The sequence below is a fragment of the Camelus ferus genome, chromosome 21, assembly GCF_009834535.1.
Source record: "Camelus ferus isolate YT-003-E chromosome 21, BCGSAC_Cfer_1.0, whole genome shotgun sequence".
Classification (NCBI taxonomy): domain Eukaryota; kingdom Metazoa; phylum Chordata; class Mammalia; order Artiodactyla; family Camelidae; genus Camelus; species Camelus ferus.
The window spans coordinates 19,969,254-19,982,189 of record NC_045716.1 but is presented as its reverse complement, the minus strand read 5'-3'; the positions used below and the strand labels follow the sequence as shown (position 1 = coordinate 19,982,189).

At 46.0% G+C, this 12,936-nt stretch overlaps 1 protein-coding gene across 1 annotated transcript; it reads left to right on the top strand.

The window, feature by feature from the left end:
• The first annotated feature begins 464 nt into the window (after window positions 1-464).
• Window positions 465-6,143, top strand: LOC102517964 (antigen-presenting glycoprotein CD1d). The gene is given in 7 exon segments (XM_032463961.1): window positions 465-854; window positions 1,171-1,437; window positions 1,932-2,113; window positions 2,115-2,211; window positions 2,734-3,012; window positions 3,759-3,858; window positions 3,955-6,143. Coding segments are annotated over 7 exon segments (1,008 nt in total). The 5' UTR covers window positions 465-793; the 3' UTR covers window positions 3,977-6,143.
• The last annotated feature ends 6,793 nt before the right edge of the window (window positions 6,144-12,936 follow it).

The following is a 12,936-nucleotide window of genomic DNA, read 5'->3' as shown; positions in this document are numbered from 1 at the left end:
GTTTGGGGGGGGTGGGGGTGGGGGGTCGGGCAGGAGAGGTGGCATGCTGATAGGAGGAAAGAGGGGCTGGAGACACTTAGATGGAAGAATCTCGGCCTAGTAAACCTGCAAATTATCTTAGCAAACCCCGTCCAATCCTCTCAGTGTAGAACAGAGAAAATTAGTTTTAATGTTATAAGTTTATTATTCTTGTGATGTCTGCACTTGTAGAACTTTTGGAACCCACAAAAAAGGTAAGCAAAGTAAAATCACCCATTGTCTCTCTTCCTAGAGAATCCACTGCTAAGACATTGAATTTCCTCCCACTTTAAACATTTTTGGTTTCGTTTTGCAGTTTTAAAACGGTGGGAGTTACACCATAGATGCAACTTTATGTCCTGTTTTAAAACCTTAAATAGCAGTTGTAAAGTGTCCCACACCTTATCCCTAACGCTTCGATGAAACAGGGGAGTTCGGCAAGCGGGCGGTGAGACAAACCCACGTGCGTGGCTGAGTCAGGATTCCCGGGACACCGACCTGGGCTCTTCGCAGCGCAAACACCTAACGGGGAGGCAGACCATCTGGCAGACGAAAAAGGGAATCCCTGGACTCGACTGAACTGGACTGGAAGCAAGCCAGACGGGAGTTCTGCCTGCGTTCAGGCTTGGAAATTGGCAGCCACGGAGTCCAGGGCGTAGCTTCGGGTGGGTTGGATGGGTGGGCGTGGCGCGGGGTGGAGGCACGGGCCGGGGAGAGGACATCTCAAGTTCCAGCGCAGCGCCGGTAGCTCCGTGAGGATCCCACCCCCAGCGGCATGGGCTGCTTGCTGTTTCTGTTGCTCTGGGGGCTCCCCCAGATTAGGGGAAGTTCTGAAGGTGAGTGGAACCTGGGCGCCCGGGTGGAGGGCGGCGGGAGGGAGACGGGCTGGGAAAGGGTCCAAGGCCGGCTGCGGGCGGCGGAGACCGATGCACCTCGGAAAGTCGGGAGGAGGCTCGATCCACCAGCCAGAGAAACTGCTGCTCTCCGCTCCGGCTCCCGGGCCCCCAGAAGGGGGAGATCGGCTCAGGGGTGGTAGACCTCACCCCTCCTTCCCAAGCCCATCTGTTTATTTGTTTCTTTCTTCCTTCCTTTTCCTCCCATTCTTTGCCCCCCACCCCCTCGCTGCGCCCCTCCTGTCTGCGATCTCTCTAGGCCCGCAAAGACATTTCCCCCTCCGGTGCCTGCAGATCTCGTCCTTTGCCAATAGCAGCTGGTCGCGCACGGACGGCCTGGCCTGGCTGGGGGAGCTGCAGGCCTACACTTGGCGCAATGACTCGGACACCATCCGCTTCCTGAAGCCCTGGTCGCAGGGCAGATTCAGTGATCAGCAGTGGGAGAACCTGCAGCATATATTTCTGGTTTATCGAATCAGCTTCACCAGGGACATCCAGGAATTCGTCACAATGCTGCACGTAGACTGTGAGCTGAGGGATGGGATTCTGGCCGCCGCCGCACCCCCACCCCCAATCCCCAACCCCCGCCCCACCGCTGATAAAATTCTTCCATCTCTTCACACTTTTTGGGGGCAGTATTTTAAAGAGAAGGCTGCTTTTCATTTTTATTTTTTAATTTATTTATTTTATTGTTATTTTGGGTGGGGAGGGAGACAATTAGGTTTATTTATTTGTTTAATGGCGATACCAGGGATTGAACTCAGGACGTGGCGCATGCTAAGCATGCGCTCTACCACTTGAGCTCTACCCTTCCAAACTCCACACTCTTCTGATTTCCTCTTCTGCCTGAGAGGTCTCAGCTCGATGCCTCAAAACACCCCTCAGTTCCTCCTGCTGCCTGTCGCCTGCTCTCAATTACCTGGACTCTGGGTGCAGTGTAACCCTCACACCAACGTCTTCTCCTCGCCCCCTTCCAGTCTTTTGAGCTCTTCGTTGATCTCTGTCCATTCCTCTCCTCAGATCCCTTTGACATCCAGATATCTGGTGGATGCGAGGTGCTCCTGGGGAACACCTCAAAAAGCTTCTTGGACATTGCATTTCAAGGAAAAGCTGTCGTGAGTTTCCAAGGAACTTTTTGGGTGCCAGATCCAGATTCCCCACCCTGGGTGCAGAAGGCCTGCAAAGTGGCCAACCAGGACCGAGGGCACCAGGGAAACAGTACAGTGGCTCCTGGACTCCATCTGCCCTGGTCTTGTCAGAGGCCTCCTGGAGACAGGGAAGTCGGAGCTGGAGAAGCCAGGTCAGCCTGCCCCTCCACCGCCCGCCCTCCACTCCACTCTCAGGCTCCATCCAGGCTTTTCTATCCCAGGGTGCCCCTCCCTCTGAGCATCAGGGCAAGAGAAAGACTCAGGTGGGGATGGATAAGGTGTGAGGGTATTTCTTCACTCCACAGACCTTAACTGAGTGCCCTTGGGGGGCCGTGAGCTGAATGAAATAAAAACTGAGGGTCAAACAGGATCTCTGCTTCAGGAGGAGGCTGAGAAGTCAGATGAACAATTAAAGCAGCGTTTGAAACACGGCCCTATGTTCCAGCTGAACACAGGGTGCTATAGGAGCACAGAGCAGGAACACTTCCATGGGGCTGGGTCAGGGAATGAGGGTCAGGGAAGGCTTTCTCGGAGAAGCTAACACAAAGGGATGGAAGTTGTGAGAGACTTCATCTCCAGAGGGGCACGTGAAGGACCCAGGAGCCTGCTGTCAGGCCTGGAGCCTCCAGTGCAGAGTCTTCACCTAAAGATCTCTCATCCCTTGTCGGATGCAGTGCAGCCCGAGGCCTGGCTGTCCAGCGGCCCCGCCCCCGGGCCCGGCCGTCTGCTGCTGGGGTGCCACGTGTCAGGATTCTACCCGAACCCCGTGTGGGCGATGTGGATGCGGGGTGAGCAGGAGCAGCCAGGCACTCGGCGAGGTGACGTCCTGCCCCAGGCTGACGGGACGTGGTACCTCCGAGTGACCCTGGATGTGGCAGCCGGGGAGGCGGCCGGCCTGAGTTGCCGGGTGAGACACAGCAGTCTCGGAGACCAGGACATCATCCTGTACTGGGGTGAGAAAGAACGGGGGCCCAGCTGGGGATGGGAGGGCTGGGGAAGGGGAGGGAGGTGACACACCCAGGATGGAGGAGTTTTGGAGCTGAGGCCCCACACCAGGAGTATAGACGGAGGGGATTCTGGATATAGGAAGGAGAGGAATAAAGATTTGAACTCAAAAAGGAGTGAGATAAGATATTCCATATAAAAAGAAAAAGAAGACTTGGGGGAACCCCACAGATCCAGAAATGGACGAGTACAGAATCCCAGGAGGATTCATTCCCCAGAAGAGGGAACTGGGGACTTGCAAAAGGCAGGATAACAAAGACAGCTGTGGTTTGCAGAGCGCTTCTTCTGTGCCAGCCAGCACTCTGCATGCAGCGTTTCCACTAATCACCCCAATCTCCCTCGAAGCGGGTGCTATTGTTTTTGCTTTAGAGATGAGAGATTGAGGCTAAGCAACAAGTTGGCCAGGGTCTCCTCATTAGAAAGTGGAAGAGCTGGATTTAGACTCAGGTCTGCTTCCCTAGAAAACGGCTGCCTTCCCCCGTAGGCTGTGCTAGCCTCTGCTGAGGTGAACTGAATTGCGAATGCCCAGACCCCAGAAAAGGTGGGGCGGGCAGACTTCAGAGGAATAGGAGTGGCCAGTGTAAGCCAGGGAGGAAGTAAGAAGTCCCCGGCACCCTCACATGTGCTCATGCCAGGGCACGTGAGATGGGGCGGGGTCCTGGGTTGAGAGATGCCCTGTTTTCCCCCCAAGCAGGGCGGGGCCAGGCCTCCCCGGGCTTGATCGCTGGGCTGGTGGTGGCGTTCCTCCTGATTCTGACTTGTGTCGGCTTAGCCTTCTGCTGTCAGCGGCGCCGGTAAGTCTCTTCTTTCCATCTCTTCCTTCCCTCAACCTCTTTCCCCATCACTTCTCCTCTCCCCCTTTCCTTAATGATCTCTGTATTCTCTCACAGCCGCTATCATGGCATCATGTGACCTGGAACTCAGGCTCTCAGGACTTCAGTGCTCCGAAATTGAGGGTGAAAGAGAGTTATTTTGAAGAAGCAGAGAACGGTCATAAGGCAGCTCTGGTCACACTCTTTGAACACTTTATCTAAGAGGATTGAAGTTCTTTTTCAGTATACTACAAGTTTGTAAGCCCAAGTGGTCCTGTAAAAAGAGAAGAGCAAACTCAGATACCTCTCAGGCACAAGCAGATAAGGACTGCGGTGGAAGTGTGTGTGTGGTCCTTGTCTGAATGATGGCCTCTGCAGTGCCCTGGAAAGCACTTCTCCCGTGCAAAGGAAGCAGGTCCAGTTGTTCGTTGTCAAGTACAAAGTAAGACCCTCGCTTGACTGTAACCCACATTTTTTTTTCAAGAAAAGTGGAAGTCTAGGTTTAAATGTGAACATGCCTGATATTAATGGGTCGACTGAAAGTTTTATGAAATATGCCGCTGCTGCCTGATGACAACCACAGCGTTTCCCAGTTTGTGTCTCTGATATAAAAAGTTTATCCTGAATGATGTATTGGCAGTTCCAGGACCTAGATTCTATTGTAAGTTTGGATTTATAAAGAGGGATATTTTCTCATTAAAAGAAAATGAGGATGTAAGAAACAGAGGCATCTTAAGCTGTTTACTTGAAGTAACTTGATTAAAAGAGGAAAATGACAGTGTATGTGTATTATGGAGAAAAAGCTACTTTTGGTAGGAATATTTCTCTCAAATGGCCAGTCATTTTTTTCAGTCTTGAAGGAGACCGGATCCCCCCAGAATAGGCCCTCCTCTTAATAGCTGTTAAGTGAAGCAGTGTATGGAGTGGGCTAGACCCCTCTGGGCAGGCGGGAGCTGTACTGGTGATGTCTGCATCATCCAGCTGTCTTTCTTAGCCTAGAGAAAAGACAGCAGCCGACCAAGAAACGAGAAAGCAAAGTTAAAAGCACCTGTTAGCTATCAGGGAAGTAGTCTCTTGGCACTCAAGGCCCTCAAAAATCCCAAAAAAGTGAATCTAAACTTTCGAAGTCTTTGCTTGAGAAAATTAAGATTTGGCATCTTCTATGTTGGGCTTGTAAGTAGAACTCAGGATGTGGGGCCTGCTAGTTTCCAAATCCGTGCTTCTCAAACTGTGGTTTCCTGACCAGTAGCCTCATCATCACCTGGGAACTTGCAAACTATTTTACCCACCCCCCTCAACCTACTGAATGAGAAATCTTGTGAGGGGAGCCCAGTAATCTGTGTTTTAAGAAGCCCTCGGGGGCTTCTGAAATTGAGCTAAAGTTAGAGAACCACTGTTTATAGGCATGTACAATGCTATGCAACAGATTCCTCAGAATGCTAAATGAAAATCTTGGCCTAGGGTTAATCAGGAAGGCTTCCTGAAGGAAGGGCAATTTGAAGCAGGAATTAGGGAGTGAGATGAAGCAGCAAGTGCACTGGACCAGAGTCTCCTCTGACTCATTTTCTTCCTGTGCCAAATGGAGATAATAATGTCTGTCTTGATTATGCTACAGGTGGAATGTCTGTGTCCTGTGTCCCCCCTCCAAATTCATATGTTGAAAACCTAATTGGGCATTAGCTGATGATACTACAAGGTGAGGTCTTTGGGAGGTGATTAAGTCATGAGGTCTGAGCTCATGAATGGGATTCGTGTCCTTATGAAAAGAGGCCCTTATCCCCTCCACCACCAAGTGAAGACATGGCAAGAAGGCTTCCTCACAGAAAGTGGACCCTCACCAAACACTGAATCTACTGGCACCTTGATCTTGGACTTCCCAGCCTCCAGAACTGTGAGAAATAGATTTCTATTGTTTTTTAAGCCACCCAATTGATGGTATTTTGTTATAACAGCCTCAATGGATTAAGATTATGTCATGAACTTGTGGGGAACAAGTGTGTACAAATGTGTGGCAATCTCCAGTGCCTTCAGAAGTGTGGGGCCTGTTACAGTTCTGGGTACCACACTGCCCTCAGGTGATGCTCTTCAGCTTAGCTTCCTCAAGCTGTATCAAGCTTGTGAACCAGTCCCACTGGCCTCCCACATTCTTAGGGCAAGTCCTTCCTGAAATCTTTTGGGAAATGCTACAGCATGAATTGACAGTAGCTCTGGTGCATTTTAAACAACTTTTATTTATTTTGGAAATAAATGCCTATTTCTCCAGGAAACTGTGTCTTCTTCCTTCAAATACTCAGCTCAAGATATCTCAGAAAATCCTAAGATTTCATTTTAGAATGTGTTGATAGTCTCTTTATGGATATCGTGTTCCTTACTGAGTGCTCTCTGAGTGTCAACTTATTGCCACTCAGCTCCAAATTCATCCTTCATTGTGTGCTCAGTGATAATGGATGGAATTCTTCTAACCTTTTCTTCCTTAAAGCAGGCGCACAGAAGACAAAGGAAGGTGCTCTCCTACAGCTTCTGGCTACTGCAGGGTGGGTCAGCAGAGTGGGCGGGAAGGCCTCCTGTGGGATGCTGCCCCAGCCATGTGCCCAAGGCTCCTGGGCACTGGGTAACCTTGCAGCCTCAGCCCAGCAGTAACCTTCCCATGGAGACCGGAGGCTTCCTGCCCCTCCCAGTGCCCCATCCCCTCTGCAGACCCCCCCATGCTTAGACCATCTGCTACCCGGAGGTTTCCACTGAGTCTCAGTCTCTCTACAGCCCCTCCCTGAGGTCTGGAGGGTTGCTTCCAGCTTGCTCAGTGACTGAAGATCTGCTCTGACCTGGACACACCAACGAACTTCTCTGCTACCCAAAGGGCTAAAGCACACCTTCTCCAAGGAGGTCTGTGCTCCAGTCTTGGAGAGGGGTGACCCTTCCGACTTTATTCTGTCTCAGGTAGTCTCCTTCAGGCCCTAGGGGTCCATAGTAGAGTTTTCTTATACCTTATAGTTCTTTCCCCATTACAGTTGAATAATTCTATCAAACTTCCTCTGTTTAGCTCTCTGTGAGGTTTCTATTTCCTGATTGGATCCAGGAGGATACATGTGCCTACTTTTGACCATTGACAGGAATCTGTGTGAATTTTCCAAGGCTATTACTTGAATTTATTTTATTCCCAAGTCTGTGGCATGAAGTTGACCCACTCTGCTGTGTTATTTTACACATATCATAAGAACCACGCCCAATGTAGTTCCATTTCTCCGCTCTTCCTCTCTGTGTATTGTTGTCATAAATTTTACTTTATACATGTGTTTAACTCTACAGTTCATTGTTTTTGTTTGAAAGTTATCTTTAAAATGATTTTAAAAAGAAGAAACAGGGGGAGGGTATAGCTCAAGTGGTAGAGCGCGTGCTTAGCGTGCACAAGGTCCTGGGTTCAATCCCCAGTACCTCCTCTGTAAGTAAATAAATAAAGCCTAATTACCTCTCTCTTCTGCCTCGGAAAATTTTTCAAAATCCTAAAAAGAAGAAACATGATTGAACATTTCCTGGTGTGTTTACCATTTCTAGCACTCTTCTTTCTTTTCCATTGATCCAAGCTTTTTCTATTGTTTATTTTCTTCAGCCAGAAGAAGTTCCTTTCATATTTCTCATAATGCGATCTTTTGGTGACAGATTCCTCAGCTACTATTTTCTGAAATAGCTTTTACCTTGCTTTCATTTTTGTAAGATATTGGCAGGATGTAGAATTCTGATTTGATGAGTTTTTTAAGCACCATGAAGATGCTGTTCCGCTGCCTTCTGGTTTGCATTGTGACTCTGATTTCTCAGCCCGTATGTAAGACGAGCTTTCCCCTTGTTTGCTTTAAATTCTTTTCTTTCTCTGTCTTGTTTAGAAATTTGAATTTAATGTGCCCTGGGGTGTGCGTGTGTGTGTTGTGGGGGGAGACACGAGAGAGAGACACTGAAGATTCGTTGAACTTCGTGAACTTGGGACTCCAGTTGTAGGTGTTTGATCATTTGACCTTTTTACATGGGGTCCCCAAGACCCTTTGAACTTCAACCTCTGTTCTCAACTCAGTGAGATTTCCATGCTCTGCTAGGGCTTTCCCTCCCTGTGATGTGATTTGAAATTTGCTTCTAAGCAGAAAGAAAGGGGACAGTCGTAGGTTTAATTGAATAATAAGTCACATTTGCAGATGAACACTTCTGGGCCCAAACGGGTAACAGAGAAGCTGCTACTGCTGGGTGGAATGTGGCCCCACAAGCACTTGAAGCCCAAAGAGCAGAGACTTGCTGCCAGGACCACCACACACCTCCACCTTCTAGGCTGGACACTGGACCAGAGAGAGAGCAGGAGACTTGGGGACTTGCCATCTGACCCCCTCATTATTGTGTTGCAGAACCAGCTGGAAGTTGTGCAACTTTCCCATAAGCTAGAGAAAGTTCTCCTGATTATATTAAGTGAAATTGTCCCCCATTGTTAACAGTGAGCCAGGGCATTCGCTACAGAAGGGTATCTGCTGATGGACACAGAATGTGAGAGAGGCCGTGCCTTTTATCTTTAGTGGCTTGTTTTCAGAAATTGAGGGACACATTTACAGCTTCCTTGATCTGCTTGGCAGATGAACATCAACTAGAGGCTTTGTGAAAAGCTATTTTAGAAGTTGAAGGGCTGTGGGCTGTGGTGGAGTAGAACAGAGGTGAGCAACAATTCAAATACACAACTTGCTGTTTGTTGCCAGTACATGTAGAGCAGTCGTAAGGGGCCATTAGACAAGGCCAGTCAACCAAAACTGAAAAAGGGCCAGGTAACAGGACCAGCAAGCTCTTCTGCCGAGGAGAAAACAATCCAATTTGCAAATGAAAGCATGAGGCAGGAAGTCTGTGATGTTTGTGTGGGATGGCTGAGAATCGCCTTGCACTCCATGCCTGCATCCTGTATAAACTGCAAGCCCTAGCACAGGGGCCAATGCATTTTGAGGCACTTGCTGTGACCATATTGGAAAATGTATTTAAAATCTTGAAATGGATTTAACATTTAACACTGACCTCCGATATCCCATGGACTATAATGAGTTCAGCTGGAAAGATAACTAGAAAATGGTTCAAAATCCATAAGTGAACATACAGTTGTTGGCAGAGTGAAGAGACACAGAGCAAAAAAAAAAAAAAAAAAAAAAAAAAAATCTTAGATTAATGACCGTAGTTCCAAACAGAATAGATAGAAATGGAAGAAAGTGGAAAGTTGCAAATATGGGCTGGATTTCAGATTCTAAATTTCAACAGCATCAATGTCCTCACCGCAACATCCGCCTGACAATCTTTTTGTGAGAGAAGGATACTGACCTGCAACTCAAAACTGTGAAGGTGACTTACGGTGAACAGTTTCTGGTAGCTGCAAAATTGCGTGTGCCGTTAGCATTTTTTGACTTTCCAAGTACTGAAGATGGTAAAAGAGAGACAGGAAGTGGAGGTGAGTCTCACCGCCATGATCAAGGGGAGTCCAACGCAGATAACGTGACCAGCGGCATGAGCCCAGGCAGGGTGAGTGAGGCAGGGCTGTGGCGGTTGAGTGTCCTACTGACCTTGCAGCCCTTGGAAAGCTGAGCAAAAGCATCCTTCTGTTGGGCCTGAAAGGCAGCTGAGAAGGCAAAGGGACCCTCAGGGCCCCTACACATGTGAAAAGAAGAGATAAACTTGTATCTTTTCACAGATGATACAACATACACCCAGAAAACTCAAGCAGCCCTATTTGAAAAAACAAAGAACTTGAATTTATAAGGAAATTTTGTCATGTAGAAAAGATACATATATGAAGATCAAAGGTATTCTTTCTATGAGCAGCTAGAAATAGAAATACAGAATTCATCCCCAAAAGTGACAAAAATAGAAGATACTCAGTAATGAATCTCACAGGCATGGTGTAGACCCCCATCTGAAGAAAACCCTATACGTAGGGTCCTCTGAGTGACAAAAGACATGTTCTGAGTTAATGAAAAGATACACTCTATTCTTGTTTTAGAAGATTTAACTTAATTAAATACCAATTAACTCCCCAGATGTATAAATTAAATGAAATTTTAAGTAGTATTAAAATGGTTAAATTGAAAAAAAGACAATGGTGGGGGTAAGGGATCTGCCCTTGTAGATATTAAAATTCAGAGTCACTATCATGAAAACACTATGGTAATAAACTTGACAAAGAGTTGAATAGAGGATTAGAATAGAAAAGCAAGGAATAGAGCTCAATATATGGGAATATCTGAGATGTTGTTCTTATCACTGCCAAAAAATTGTTACTGAGTAGGCTGACTGTCCATCTAGAAAAAAATCATATTGGAACTCCACCTTATAGCATAAATATAAATAAATTCCAGATGTATTAAAGATTTATCTCTATTGCTGTAGTTTTATCTAATCTGTTGTTTCTAACTGCTGCATAAGAAGGTGTCTGTCCACCACATGGCATCTGTCACTTTTCCTGCTGAGGGACCAAGTTACCACTGATACCCCACAGTGAAGATCCTCATACTTGTTCCTTTACAGACAAGAACATATAAAAGCTCCTTAAAAAAGTAATAATCTTTAGGTCTCCATTTTCTCACAAATATACTGAGCATTAAATTAAAAGAGATTAAAGACAAGGGGCATAGCCAAGCATCCCCCAATTCAGCAGAGACTAGGAATTGGAGCGTGAAACCAGCAGCACAAATGAGCCCCCATCACTGACAGATCTGGAGTGGACCGCCTCAAGGTGGGCTAAATGTTTCACAGGTCACTTACAAGATAGGAATTAATTTACTCTTCTCTTGTTGCATGGCCATGGAAATGAATCGCTTTGGCATTGGAAGAGCAGCGACCTGTTTCCACCCGGGGGAGGAGGTGGGGATGCCCCATCCCTCCCACCCACACGAGCTACCCTCGGCTGCCACCACAGCAAAGCATAGTCTTGGGGAAGGGAAGACAGGCTGTCTCCCCCAAGAACAACTCATTATTCAGATAAACTAAATGTAAGAGCTCCATGTGACCAACAATCAGAAACTGGAAGCCCCCCATGGGGGACCCACCCACCAGAGGGACAGCGTGCCAATACCTTGTGCGGAGATGGAGAGCAGGAGGAGGGGAGAAACCAGATCAGTTATAGACAAAACAAACTATAATTTTCTTTGCAATTTGGCAACAATTTAAAGACAATAAGCGATTTTCTGGCTGGGATATAAAAGGATGTAGAAAAATCTTTGTTTCCGTGGTAATGCCCCAAAATTTAGGTATTACTCGTACTTATCTATGAAACCGTTGAAGAGAGGTGGATGTGAGAAAATCCCAGATGGACTGCTTTTCAGAGAGAGGAGCCTTTTACACATGACTGTCAAGCAGTGGCAGTTTCCGAAGGCGATGTTGGAGAAGAAAGCCTGCCAAGACCGAGACGGAGGAAAGACTGGCAACGTGGGGACAGGCAGGAGAGATGGGCATCTAGGAGACTCTTAAAGGCAGCAATGATTTATGTAAACTAATAATTCTTGGTGGCTTCCTGCTCCTGTTTGGCAGAGGAAAGGGCAGTGATGGTGGACCTAGAGAACATATATAAAATATATATAAAAGACTAGTCCCATGCATTCTCACGGTTGCCTAGAAAAAAGGGGCCTTTCTACTATGGATTCAAAAGATGGAACTGAAGTCCAGCCCCCACCAGGATCCGGGATTAAACCTTGACAGGATCACAGAAATTAGTCTTGGGCAGGAGCCACTGTGGTGCTGGGAGGAAGGCTAACCAGAAAAAGGTCCATATTAAAAATTGCTGCCTTCAGCCCAGATTAACTTGCAACATGGTGACATCTGTATAATCACTTCCTCGCTTTAGTAGCCACTCATTGGACAGAGATTGCACACTCTCGTAAATAAAAACAAAGAAAATAGTTGTATCATTAAATCTCCACTGTTATCTATATACAATACAATTCAATATATCATAAAACATTGGGAGATATGTGAAGAAAGTGAAACCCATAAAAACAAATCAAAAGACTGCTCTGAAAAATAAAGTCTACTAATAAAAAAAAAAATCAAAAGAAACAAATCTACAGAAACCCAGATACTAGAATTAGCAGAAAAGAAGCTTAAAACGAGATTATAAATGTATTTGGCTTGTGGCACTACCTTGGGATGGCTCTGTCCCTCAGGTAAAGATCACTGTCCCTCTTAGAGAGGCTGACTCTGCTGGACTCCTTCTCATTCCCGGGCTCCAGTAATGACTCCCCCTCCGTGGTCATTAAGGTCTGCAGGTGGTCACAGATGACTGTAATAGGTAAAAGATGGCAAAGCTGAGTAACTGAAACAGGAGGAGAAGTCACCTTGACAGGTTCTGATTGGGGAAGCAGCTCGAGGTCCCAGAGCGAAGGAGTTCAGTCAGTTTATATCTATTCACCAAACAAAATATATTTAAATAATATTCCAGCTTTGAGACAAATAAAAAAAAATTCCTTTTGGAATTTTTACTACTCTCAATTATAAGAAAATAGTCACACTTTGGAAAATAAAATTAAACTGTAGTTTCTCTACGTGTTATGCAAATTAGTGATGTGACTTTGGGATCTTTTATAAAGGAATGCCACCAAAATAAAAAAATAAATGAAGTACTTGGAAAAAAAAGAATAAAGAAAGGATATTGTCACAGATCCTATTATTAATGGGATAAAGTGGGATTGCTATGAAAAATTTTATGCCAATACATTTAAAAATGTAGATTGAAAGCAAAAACTTTAGAAACAGTTTGCTTTAAGAAGAGATAAGAGATAAGAAGATAAAGAGATAGGATATCCTTCATCTGTTCTTGCGATAAGAAGAAAAAGAACATGTGAATAGCTCAGTGTTAGTAACTTATTATAATAAATGTTAAATATTAAAAATAAAATACAGTTATAAAATATATAATAAACATTAAAATAATTTGTTATTAAAAACCATGCCACAGGAAAACTGGCTAACAAGCCTTGGTGACTTCAATTAAACATTCAAAGAAGACCTACCAATCTTACATAAAATCTTTCAGAAAAACAGAGAACACAAAATTTCCCA